General features: G+C 38.8%; 1 protein-coding gene across 1 annotated transcript in view; it reads left to right on the forward strand.

The window, feature by feature from the left end:
• The window catches only part of LOC145767603 (dedicator of cytokinesis protein 9-like), a 111,938-nt gene that overhangs the window by 30,902 nt on the left and 67,982 nt on the right, over positions 1–13,054 (forward strand). Inside the window, exons 9-16 of the mRNA XM_082579456.1 lie at positions 4,487–4,636; positions 4,852–4,944; positions 5,603–5,731; positions 9,381–9,518; positions 9,979–10,049; positions 10,171–10,290; positions 10,765–10,844; positions 11,313–11,497. Of these exons, the coding sequence (XP_082435582.1) occupies positions 4,487–4,636; positions 4,852–4,944; positions 5,603–5,731; positions 9,381–9,518; positions 9,979–10,049; positions 10,171–10,290; positions 10,765–10,844; positions 11,313–11,497 (966 nt within the window). The remainder of the gene's footprint in view (positions 1–4,486; positions 4,637–4,851; positions 4,945–5,602; positions 5,732–9,380; positions 9,519–9,978; positions 10,050–10,170; positions 10,291–10,764; positions 10,845–11,312; positions 11,498–13,054) is intronic.

Consider the following 13,054-nt stretch of genomic DNA (forward strand, 5'->3'; position numbering starts at 1 on the left):
ACGAGGAAATTGTTCTGCTTGCCAGCAAGCGGGAAGAATTGTCTGAGCTGATAAATCAGATGAAGCTCCATCCAGAATCACTGAAATTTTTAAGAAGCGATTACTTAGAACTTTTGAATTTGTGTCAATTGTACTTGAAATTCCTTAGAAACCTTAGAAAGCGTTAAAATAAATGTAGGCTTCCATAAATTTTATGCTATTGTGATTTTGTTGTTAAGTAGTGGATGTCTGGACTCTAAGCATTGTGCTTTGTGTTTATCTTTCTGTGTTACATTTTTACTGACTATGTTTAGTGCGTAAAGATCCAAATTTTTGTTTTTGAGTCCAAGTTCCGTACAAACATAGCTGAGATTTTGATCTTCAAAGACCAAAAAGTTTTCAATAAACAAAAACGATTAGTTAATGATTTTACATTTGATTCTTCAAATGCTGTAGTAATTTCATCTCAATAGGCATTTTCTTTACATGGATCCTTTTTATAATGCATGAAACCTCATATTTTTAGGCATTTTTCATAAATTGTTGAACATATACAACTGACACATGGTCTGTACGATTGTAAATTAGTAAGTAAGTTCACCAGAAAGTGTTCGAAGTTCAAATACTCCGTAACTGAGAAGAAATGTCTGAGTTTTGATGATCTAGAGAGGATTTTACTATTGAAGTTGTGAAAATTTACCTTTAAAAACTTTAAACTTAATCTGCATCCAAATTTTATCAAAACCTATTGAAATTTCTCACATATGCTTTTTTTACCAAGTGTCACATATAAAAAAAAGTTCAGGTGTATCGGACGCAATTTTAATTTTTGAGGGGCGCCTGTGGCACCCTAACCAATAGTTATGTGTTAAGGCATAATAGGTATAAACTGACTAAGTACTGCTTAAAATACTTTCTAAGCAGTTAGTACAAAGGATATTATGCAAGCAACAATCATGGATGTGACAAAAAAACTCAATCCCAAAAATAAGTAGCAAAGACTCATTATGCAATAATGTTACTATGCTATTTGATATTCAGTTTCAAAATTTACATCTTTACTTTACATGAAATTGATAAGAAACTACTTACAATCAGGGTCGCATTATAAAAATTATCATGTGGTGAAAAAATATTTAAAACCTTCAACCTGAAAACCTCAGGACTATCAAAGTCAGAAAAAATATATTTCGACTCTGATTCATTGCAAATTTGGGCATGGCTGACTGGGCTTTGGTAAGGACCCTTGCCAACCTTAATCTACCACTGTTTGCAATGAGTGTTACAGAAACCATGACATCAACTCATTTATAATTACACATATCCAATAGCAATACACAGCCAGGGGCTACGAGAGGGGGGGAAGTCGGATAACTTTCCCCCCTAGCATAACATTGTAAGGGAAAAACGAGTAGTTTTTTGTTTTTTCCACATTTGAGGTGGGCCCATTCTTGCCAATAAAATGATAGTGTACCAACTTAAAAAAACAAATTTTTAAATGAAATAGGCAGTTCCAAGTATTTTTCGATCATAGTATTGAAATGTAATGTAGAATTGTAATCCACAAAATGCAGAAAAGCATGGATTTGAAACTGCTCAAGTAGGCTTTTTGAATGAGGCAGCTTTACTTTGAATTTCCTATGTGGCCTCGTTACACTTGAAAATGACACAAGCTACAGTAGATCAATTACTCCAAAAATGATATGACCCCGAGAGTCAAAGCAGTGCTGCGTGATCTTGAGCCGGGCGCGTAACCACTGAGCTAACAGGGCGGACTTTACGCCTGGCCAACGCAGTTTTTGAAGTCAAGGTTATGTTGGTCAAGCAAAAATAGTAGACCACACGCTTAGCCAAACGCAGCAGCACCAGTTTTCAAGTTAAAACATTAGAAAATTGATGATGCAGAAATCAGTAGGCTTAACAGCATCAAATTTTACGTCTTGAAGCAGTTTAACATCGCTTACCTTAATACGAGAATGATTCGTTCTTGATGAGATACATTTGAAGTTACATATACTGTGATCGAAAAATACTTGGAACTGCCTATTCATTCAAAAATTTATTTTTTTTAAGTTGGTACACTATCATTTTAGTGGCAAAAATGGGCCCACCTCAAACGTGGAAAAAACAAAAAACTACTAATTTTTCCTTTACAATGTTATGCTAGGGGGAACAGTTGCCCGACTTCCCCCCTTTCGGAGCCCCTGGTTGTGTGTTGCTATTGGATATGTGTAATTATAAATGAGTTGATGTCATGGTTTCTGTAACACTCATTGCAAACAGTGGTGGATTAAGGTTGGCAAGGGTCTTTAGTCTTTACCAAAGCCCAGTCAGCCATGCCCAAATTTGCAATGGATCAGAGTCGAAATATATTTTTTCTGACTTTGATAGTCCTGATGTTTTCAGGTTGAAGGCTTTCAATATTTTTTCACCACATGATAATTTTTATAATGCGACCCTGATTGTAAGTAGTTTCTTATCAATTTCATGTAAAGTAAAGATGTAAATTTTGAAATTTAAAGTCAAATAACATTGTAACATTATTGCATATGAGTCTTTGCTACTTATTTTTGGGATTGGGTTTTTTGTCACATATCCATGATTGTTGCTTGCATATCCTTTGTACTAACTAGTTAGAAAGTATTTTAAGCAGTACTTAGTCAGTTTGTACCTATTATGTCTTAACACATAACTATGGGTGCAAATAGTTCAAATATAGCATTTTCACTTTTTTACGTTATATAGCTTTTAAACTAAAACGTCGTTTTTTATTTCTATCAGCTTATGTAGTTAAAATAGAGTCAAAAGTTGCATTAGAACATATATAAACATGGACCTTCTGGAAATTTTAAGCCAAAAACCAACATTCTAGCTTATCCAGTTTCCAAGTTATGGGATTTTCATGAAATTGACCCTCGGATGACCTTTAAAAATTATGGGCCACCTGGGTGTAAGTGGCACAAACCCAAAACCTTCTCAGAAGTTGGTTTTAGGTCCATACGCCACTTTTGGTTAATCTGATTTTTTGATTTGAAAAAAAAAATTTTTTTCACTCCACCCTAACGTTCATGTGCAACTATAACATTAACAATGTCAGACCTCCAAAGTGTGCTTTCTGCTATGCATTTGCTTACAGAGGCAAATTCAAGCTCCACATCAAATGACCAGAAATCTGATTTTGCAGCACCAGCTTATCAAGTTGGTGAGTTCGTACCTGCCATCTGGATTGAAGGAAGCTAATAACACTGGTACTTTGCTAACATTGTTGAAGTTGTGAATGATGATGCTTTACTACTTACATACTTCAAGAAGGTTGGCAACAGTAGAGATGGAGAAATTTGGATTTCCCCTGAAAATCCTGAACTTTTTGTTACTGATATCAGATCGTTCATAATAGCTTGGATGTGTCGAATTGTGTGGTATGTCAGATCTGCCCAAATCAAATCCTGTGTTTCAAATGAAACAGTTGCACAAAGAAACAGCTGCAAATGCACAAACAAACAAACTATCATTTAATATTACATAGCATCCTGTTCTCATTATTTTATCAGTATATATACAGTATACTGAATATATATAATACGTCGCATTGGTAACTGACACGTACATTGGTAACTGACACGTACAAGTACTAATTCGAATCATAACGTTTTAAACAAAAAATTATCCCGGTTTCAAACTTATTAAGGTAAAATTGTGAATTTCATACAATCACGATAGGCCAAATAGGCTGTTTTGGGCTAAAGTGGGCCTGTCCATACACCTGACACTTCTGAAACTGTTACATTCCTATCTTAACTTTTCAAAGCGAAACTTTTGAGACTGGTTCCAGCCTTCTATGACAACCAGTTCACATTTTAGGTATCAAATCCCATGTATTTTGACAATCGCTCATAAAACCCCCGGTAGCGGGGAGTTCCCAGAGGGGCAATCCGATTTTTTTTCATAGTATGTTTGTTTACTCCCAGTGGCATAATTTTGGGGGGTACTCAGAGTTTGTACTCAAAATTCGTATTTTAACATACCCCCCTATACTAAACATTCTGTGTTGGTTGTACTACACGTTTTTTGAAAACAAATTCTGAAAATTTGTCTTGGGCACTATGGAATTGAACGATGTTACACGCTACATGTGTGTAGCCTATTCTTGTATTGCTACTGTATATCACAATGTTACAAAAAAGATTTATTCAAGGTTATGAACTAGCCACACACAAAGCTTGCACAATGCACATATACCTCCTCCGGCCCGGAGCCTGAGTTGAATACAATGGCAGGGGTTCGGCGCCAGCAGGAGGTCATTACATCACAACAAATGTTTGATTGATTGATTGACATTTAATTTTGTTGCGAGTATAAATACATAGTATTGGTTCAAAATCGTATCAAAATAACAGATACTTTTTAGCAAACCAAGGCTCAACAGAGAGGTTTTTTATCGTCTTAGTTTTATTTTTGTTGCGTGTTTAAGAATTCTTTGCTTCAGTTTTTCCTGCAATTTCCGCAGTCCCCCGCATGTATGACGAAGCCACGCAAGAGGTTGGTGCCTCCACCCATGCTACATCCCTCCAAGCATCGAGTTATGGTCAATTGCAAGAGCATAAGCTTCTCCCTCAGAGGCGTCGTCATCGATGGGGCGGATGAGCCAGTCACCAACGTAAGTGCCGTCCATCGTACGACGTTGGTTTATGATACTCTATATTGAGTTGCTGTTTATTTTATTTTCGCATACGAGAAACGTGATACCAGCAGCACTGGCATCGTCATTGCCGACGATCAGTCATCTTTACAGCTGATTCAACTTGAAGTTAAACATCGTTTGTTGGGCGAGACTTTTTTATCTGGGTAATTTACATTTGATGCCTGTTGAAGGTGGAGCCGTTCTTTGTGACACTTTCCCTCTATGATGAGTCGATAGGAAAGAAGATATCGTCAGACCTCCCCGTTGACTTAAACCACCCATTGGTGAGCATGCATGAGTTGCTCAGTGAGATCATAACGTTTGAATCAGATGACATGTTTGGAGGTTGCGTCATAAGTTGTGCAAGCCTGAAGCAATTACAAGTAGTCATCGACGTTTATTTAAGACTTGTAGGCTAATTATTATCATAGACTACTTGAGTACTTCATGATTAGTTGGCATCTCTGCTTGCAGCAGATTAAGCATCAACATGGGTTATTTTTTTTCCAACAGTGGCGATTTTGAGCTAACACGTCCAGTGTCGCCAAATTGAGTCCGGTTCATGCCTGAATAGTGAATATTGTCTTGCCATCGCTTGGTTGTCTGCCACGTTTTCTCTTTTCCTTTGACTTTACCTTCTGTGCCAAGTTTGCTGATTCCGAATTTTGGTCTTTTAGTGGGGTCGAACAGTTTAAGAACTTTTGATTTTAGTGGACGTTTTTAACCGCTTGATGTTCGAGCCAAGCAATCAATTTTGCTCCACCATGTTCCAGCGGTCATGTATTGTGGCCTGAAGGAGCTGGTTCTAAGCGGGAGTGCATGTCGTTGTGTTGAGTGATATAATAATGTCACGCGCTTTGTAAGCTTCGGGAGGAAATTTGAAATGTTTATGATTTATTGCTCCCGTCACACTCACTGATTGTTTGTGTCATCAATGCCCAGGTTCGTCGGATGATACCAGATCGTAACTCGGCTCACAGCAAGCGTGGATCGACCACCCCTGATGAGAAAAAATACGGAGAGCCACCCCAACCCCTGTTCGACGTCGAGTGGGTTGCTCACCCCAAGCGGGTTAGTGACTAACTAGACTACTAGAGGGTTTTCGAAGATGTGTTGTACTCAAGGGTTTGTGTATTTAGTACAGTATAGGCTATTTAGTTTAAATGTGATGTTTAGTTGTGTAAATGAATATGTTGAAAACCCTTACTGAATCAAAGTTTACCGGACAAAATTTTGCAGAATAGTTACGTAGGCTACACACATACATCTCACATAGGCTACACATACATTTTCCTTAGGCTGCATGCATACATCTTCCATAGGCGACACACACATCTTCCATTATTGACACACGTACACCTTTTGTTCACTACACACATCTTCCATAGGCTACACACACATCTTCCTTAGGATACACACACTTTCCATAGCTTACACACACACATCTTCCATAGGCTACACACACATCTTCCATAAGCCACACACATACATCTTCCTTACATTATACTCACACATCTCCCATAAGCTACACGCACACATCTTCCATAGGCTACACATAATCTTCCATAGCATTCACAGTACACAGACACACACATAATCTTCCACAAGCGACACACGTAAATCTTCCGTCCACTACACATTACACACATACATCTTTATAGGCTGCGCAATCAGCTACTGAACGTTTCTGTCAGGGCTGTGGAGTTGGAGCTGTGGAGTCTAAAATTAGACGACTCTTACTCGTTTTATAATTGGCCGATTCCGGCTCCAGTGTTGTCACATTTTTGAGTGTTGCTAGACTTTTTAAAAATTGTCTTTGTATTTTTTATATTTAATTTTACTTAAGTTACGATCGAAATTGAAACGGCGCCTGTTCCAAGAACTGACGAAAACAAACAACTTCTATTTTTTTGGTAAAGTGTAAGAGCGCAATACAAAAAGAAAAAAAAAATTGAAAATAGATTGCAAACAAATTTTTTATTGTTCATCGTTTTGTATCAAGCTGAAATCGGCCTTTTTTTAACGACTCCGACTCCAGACATGCCAAAACCCTTCCCACTCCACGACTCCGGCTCCGCAGCTCTTGTTTCTGTACTCCATCCATCCGCTTATTATTGTTTCAACTCTTATCAGCACATGCGTTGACAGTTTATCAACATCGGTTTTTTATGTGTGATTTCTTTCGCCCCATACACACTAGCTCAGCAACATTCAGTGACAAAAGAGGGCTTCTGAGTCGCTTACTGCTGTAGAGATTTCAAAACGTTAATTTGTTTCCTTAATAAGTTATTTGCGTTTTACTTTAATCGCCACATCTCTTGACAAAATATCAACAATCAGAATCGAAACAAAATAGTCTTGAAAATAGGGAGTTTGGAATTTGAAATCACTACGCAATAACTAGCCTAGCTATTATCGCATATGAATAGCCGGCTGCTTTGAAGAAAGTTGCACGTACATTTAATGAATAGGCGTGTTCTTATACTTTACTTAAGAAGAATAATAGTGTTGGTGTTACGGATTCCTCTTCAATTCCAATCATTTATTTGCCTTTCATGGTCTGGTTTGCAATCGTTTGCTTCAAAACTTTACATGGTAGGAACAGTAATGGCTAATCAACGTGAAGTACCATCGCAACACAAATCAGCAGGGAGAAGAGAGGTGAAAAGTAATGAAGCATTGTATTGTAGGGTTTTGCCTATCTGAAGATCCCAGTGTAGGGTTTTGGCTTTCTGACGCTGTCTTTTTGTTATTTAAAGAATAATTTAGTCTGTCTAAGTGTCTAGTCTAGGGGTAGGATTAGGCTACCTACTAAAGTTAAGCAAGTTAAATGTATTTATTCAATGTACAGTAGTTATTAGTAAATCAAAGTTACGAGTTCGGGAAATTGAGAAATATGGCTAACCAATTTAGTTTATTGCGACGGGTGTCAGATGAGCGACATTCTCCCGTCGTGAATTTAACCCTCTCCTTTCACAGTCCGTTTCTGAGTGTTGTTCGGTCTGTTCTCTTTGCCTGAGTCTATCTCTGATTGTGTGCATTTTTCAATTCCCCGCTTATTCATAATATACTTGAAGTGCCTGTTTATGAGTAATAGCTATCGTGAGAGTTATGAAAGCGAAACCGGTTACATAGTTATGTCGCTTTAGAAATACATATGTGGTGAGCTGAATTCCGTGAGAGTGCATTTGTTAAACAGGAAGCGTGATCTAAGTTCCGTGAGAACAGAATTTAGGTTTTGAATTTGCAGCGTTGAAATGCATTTTGCAGTTCTGATAAGTTTCGGTTAAATGTTAAAATATAAATTTGTTGGTTAAAAACATGGTACATGTTAAAGTTTTGCTATTGTCATCTGTACCAAAACGAAACAGGAATGTTCTCACGATGTCTTTCACACTTTTCTGTTTCAATAGCTGTCAAGACTGTCACTCACAAGAAACCTTCAGTTATCATGGATTATAACAAGCATAAAGGCAGAGTTGACATTTTGGATGAAAGCTGTGATGAAAAGAAATCGTTGACCAATAGTTACCAATTACAATTTTTTAAATGCTGCCAGTCACAACGCATTTATCATAATGAGACAGAATGGGAAAACTAACAATAAAACAGGTTTTCTCAAAAACCACCTTTCAGCTTGCTCAACCGTATGTCAACTAAAATAAATTGGCAGCAAAACTAAAGTACTTTCCGAAAAGTTGCGGTTCATCGATGCTTTACTTCAAACACTTGGAATCACACAGTTCAAGGTATCAAGCGGGAAAGATGCTACAGACGTGGAAAGCATACTCCATCTGCATGTGTTACTTGCCGCTGACGGGTTTGCAGAAAACTTTAGAACCAATATCGCTTGGAATGCCAAACAATTATTTCTTGTTGTGCTGCATGACTCTGCGTGTTTGTTAAGCTTTCTTTGTGCTTCGTCTGAGAGCTAGTAAGTTAAAACTAAGCCCTGAGTAGGAAGCAGACCTCCCGAGTGGGATTTATGATTGTTTTGATAAGGTTTTTATCAACATCGAATCATCAAAAACAGGGGTCACCAAACTTTCTTCTCTGAGGGCCGGATTGCTGCACGATTAACAGCTGCGGGCCGGATGCAAATTGCGAAAAGATATACTACTGTTTATCTACTGTATATACTACTGTTATTACAGTATAATCTTCATTGACTTGGAATTGAGCACAATAAATAACAAAGTCAGCGGTGAAATAGCAAAGTTGTGATGAAAATCGAAATGTTGCTGGAAAAGTGATACACTACAGGGCTGTGTGATACACTACAGGGTATCGTGCTCTTGAAAAAACGCTACATCTTTCCAAATTTGGCAAAGGCTGTCCCCATTTGTGGTGGCCTAATGATAAACAGCAACGTCAGTCCTTTACAAAAAGTTTGGTAATTTTTTTCCTTAACAGTTGTAGTGCAGCTGTTATTTCCGCAGCACGTGGCGGGCCGGATGAAATCAGTTCCCGGGCCGGTTCAGGCCCGCGGGCCGTAGTTTGGTGACCCCTGATCTAAAAGAACAACTTCACTGAGAACAGTGCATTTGTATCAAAGAATACAAGGAAATGCTATGTTGACAATTTGTCAGCATCTGTGCCGATTGGGTTACCTAAAATTCTTGTGCTAATAAGGGTTAAGAATAATCAGAAATCATAAGCCAATTACAGTATTGTATTTTGTCAACATTGGCGGACAGTTAAACTATGTTTCAATTTTCAGGGTATTTTCTCGGTAACTAAACCACATGGAGAGATCTTCCTTGTAGCACGAATAGAGAAGGTTTTGCAAGGAAGCATCAAGTCGTGTGCCCCTCCGTATATGAAGTCGGACACTGACAACCACAAGACAGCAGCCAAGGTGGGAAACTCGCATGTTTTTGGTTTTTCTTCTGTTTGTTTTTGTTCCTTGTGCCTGTTGAATGTGGCGGCTGACTTGATGACGCTTTGTGGTATTTTCCCTGTCTCCCTTCCATTCACCAGCAATTGTTAGTTATTGATTTTGTCATGGTTGATGTTTTCGTTGTGTCTGCTGGATGGAGAATAAGCTTGATTGATTGACACCAGTGACTGGCGTGTGCTTTCCAACCCAATCTCTGCATGCTTAAAAGAACATGGTTGATGCCTCTCCACCGCAGTACCATTATGCTCGTTAAAGTCCCCGGATCCGCACTTTCCCCATCGGGCATGGTCTGGGCGCCACTTCCAATGGAGACTACCCGGCCGTCCAACCAACATTGTCTTGACAGCACCGCCAGCATTCAAGCTAACTTTTACTTTAAACTGTAATTACACTTACTCGCTCTAATGATGTTGTTCAGGTACTCAAGCATGCAAAGGTTTCCTGCCAGAGGCTCGGCCAGTACAGGATGCCTTTCGCCTGGACCGCCAAGTAGGTTTATCATAACAGCTTTAGTTTGTGCGCGTTTGCTACTTTTGGATTATTTCACTGACAGTGCAATAATTTTTTTTCTGATTAATTGTGGGGATATTGAGTAGTCCTTTTTTTCCAGGGCGCTGTTTAGTAACGACAAGGGTCACATCAACATGAATCCATTCGACCTTGTGTACAAGCAGGAATCCTCTAAGCTCGCCGAAGCAGATCTGCTCAAGTTGTTATCAGACTTCAAAAGGTGAGGCAATTTCTCAGAGTTCCCAATGCAAAACTGTTAGCGGTTTCTTGTATTGGCGGCAACTAGAAAGCATCAGCCATCAATAGCGAGCCGATGGAATGATTTGACAGCTTCCTTGAAACAAAAATGGCGATAGATTTTTATCGTTTTTGCATCCTTTTGATACGTGTCTTTCATTTGAAGCCAGTCATACGGATCGCGTGACGTATCTTAGCAATGTGCTACATTCGTTCGCTTGGCTGCACACGAATGATCACCGGTGCAGGTAACAGTTTAGATTAGTTTTGTCTTGACACATTAGAACCATTAGTGCATAGGTGGTAAGTTACTTCATCTTATTATCGCACAGGATTAACATAAAAACAACTCCGATGTATTTTTTGTTCTTGTTGCACTTGCGCCATCTTCGCCATATCACAATTGAACCAGCTTTGCCTTCACATCATTTTCCATGCAACGATGTTTGCTTTGTAGACCCGACAAGCTTGCCAAGTTAGAGTTCATAGACTGTCAGCTTGCGATCGGCATCGATTCTGTTCCCACTGATCTTCCGAGTGAGTAGATCTCCACTGTTGTGTTTGTTTGTAAGACTACTCGCCGTTTGTTTTTCTTAAGTTTTGTCAGTTGTCACATGATGAGTTGTCTCTGAGACTTTTTTGTGTAACTTGCTGTTGACATCTTTTTTGAAACGAACCAAGATATCCGGCATAGGGTTGGTTGCAATGTTAGATTCAATGCTTTGATTCGTGCTAGCTCAATCGAAAGGGAAAGGGAAATTGTTTTACCTGAAAAAAGTGTTTTGTTAGGAACTCTCATGCGGAGCCAGTGTTGTTTCAATGGGGAATTACAGCCGCAGATAGACTTGCTTAAACATACCCTGTTTGAAAGAGCTTCAATTGCTTTCAACAGTCCACACTAATAGCGATAAAGCAGCGGTCAATAAAATTGTGGTCAAATTATTGCTTAACTCGTAGCAACCTACAGATTCGCAGCCAGAGAACATTTGATTTTCTTTAATTTAGACATCCTGACGTCATCGTTAGTTCCTGTCAAGCCGTTCAGTCCAGCCACGTCCGAGCCTGTGTTTGAGGTGGATGAGTTCATGTCGAGCGACCCTGCGGAGCAGCATCCCCACATGGAATACACGAACCACCTTTATATATACCCTACTTCCCTCAACTACGATAATCAAAAAACATTTGCAAAGGTACGCTCTCAATCAAAGTTAACACGACATTTGCGCATATTAACCTGTCGCAACTTACTGATTCAGGCTAAGTTCTTAAAATTTAAAGTGTTGCTGTTAGGCTGAATCTTCAAAATTCAGACCTTGGAGTAGTGGCCCTCATGATTCATGAACCTATGTGCCGTGGCACACCAGTGGTAAATTTGTCAAGTGAAATCGGAACCCTTAGCAGATTTCATGTGCTGCCAGCTCACTATATATGTTCGTTCCTGTGTTGAGACTGTTGGTGATTTTGACTTCATACAGACTTTATGCGTTACTGATGCTTTTGTATCAACAGATATGTTTTAATCAAGTGTTCAGTAGGGTGCATCATTTCCCCCTCATTTTGAAAATTTAACAAAAAAATAGGGAGGTCATCTTACCCCCCTACCACCACCTCCTTGCACCCCTAAATTTGGTATAGTATTCATTAACAAGTTTATTGTAACTATAAGTTTCTGGGCAGCCAATTGTAGCATCGAATAGACAGCGATAGACACGTGTTTCGCCCATGAGGCTGGGCTCATCAGTATCGCACCGTATTCTTGCCACTTGGGTAATCGACCGCCGCTTTACCAGTCAGTTTAACTCTTATCCTTGTGGAAGGAAAAGAGCCAACAAAACCAGCAGGTGCCAGGTTTTTCTTCACATTTATTGTAACTACTAGATTTAGTTTAAATGTGCAAAGAGAATAATGTTTCAAAAATTTTCTACATACTTTATAAACAAAAGTTGTAAGAAATGCTTATAGAAAGCAAGGACAATTGACGAAATTGAAACTTTGCCATGCCAAAATATTAAGCGAAAACAACTGCAAACTGCATTAATAACTCAGTGCGTGAAATTTTATGTACCTTGGGCAATTAAGCATGTCACATTCGCTTCTTTTCATTACCTGAAAGAGTGTTCTTCACGTTTTTATGTGTATAGTTTGATGATGAAGATGGTCTTTTGCCAAGTTTATTTCTCGCTGAAAACAATCCTTAACAACAATGATGATTTTAGTTTTCTTGGTGTAGTAAAATTCTGTGTATGTTTTTCTGTCGATTTAGAGAGGGTTTTTACAGAGTCTTAAGGAAAGTGATTAAGTGATGACGAAAAAAGGTAGGCCATACCAGAGGTGCTGAAATTTCTCATGGGCACAAGAAACAGTTGCTAAATGCCAATACCATTGAGAAACGTCTCTCCAGAGCCAGAATTCTGCTCTCACGCATTGAAGGAGGAGGCACGCTGCCAAACTTTGTGTTCAGTGATGTGAAGAAATTTGATGTCTAGCATCATTTTAACAGTCAGAATGATCGTGTTTAGTCAAGACATGGTAACGTGGAACCCCGGGTAGTCACACGGAGACAAGGGGCGGCATCAGTGATGGTGTGGGTCGCAGTCAACTAATCAGGAAGGAGTCCATTGATTTTTGTTTACCAAGGAGTGAAATTGAACCAAGAAAAATACCGAAATGATATTCTTGAAAGTTCATTGTTGCCTTGGGTAAAGAAACACTTTAAAAAACGTAATTGGCTATTCCAACAAGATTCT

The sequence above is a fragment of the Aplidium turbinatum genome, chromosome 3 (assembly GCF_918807975.1).
Source record: "Aplidium turbinatum chromosome 3, kaAplTurb1.1, whole genome shotgun sequence".
NCBI classification, from domain to species: Eukaryota; Metazoa; Chordata; class Ascidiacea; order Aplousobranchia; family Polyclinidae; genus Aplidium; species Aplidium turbinatum.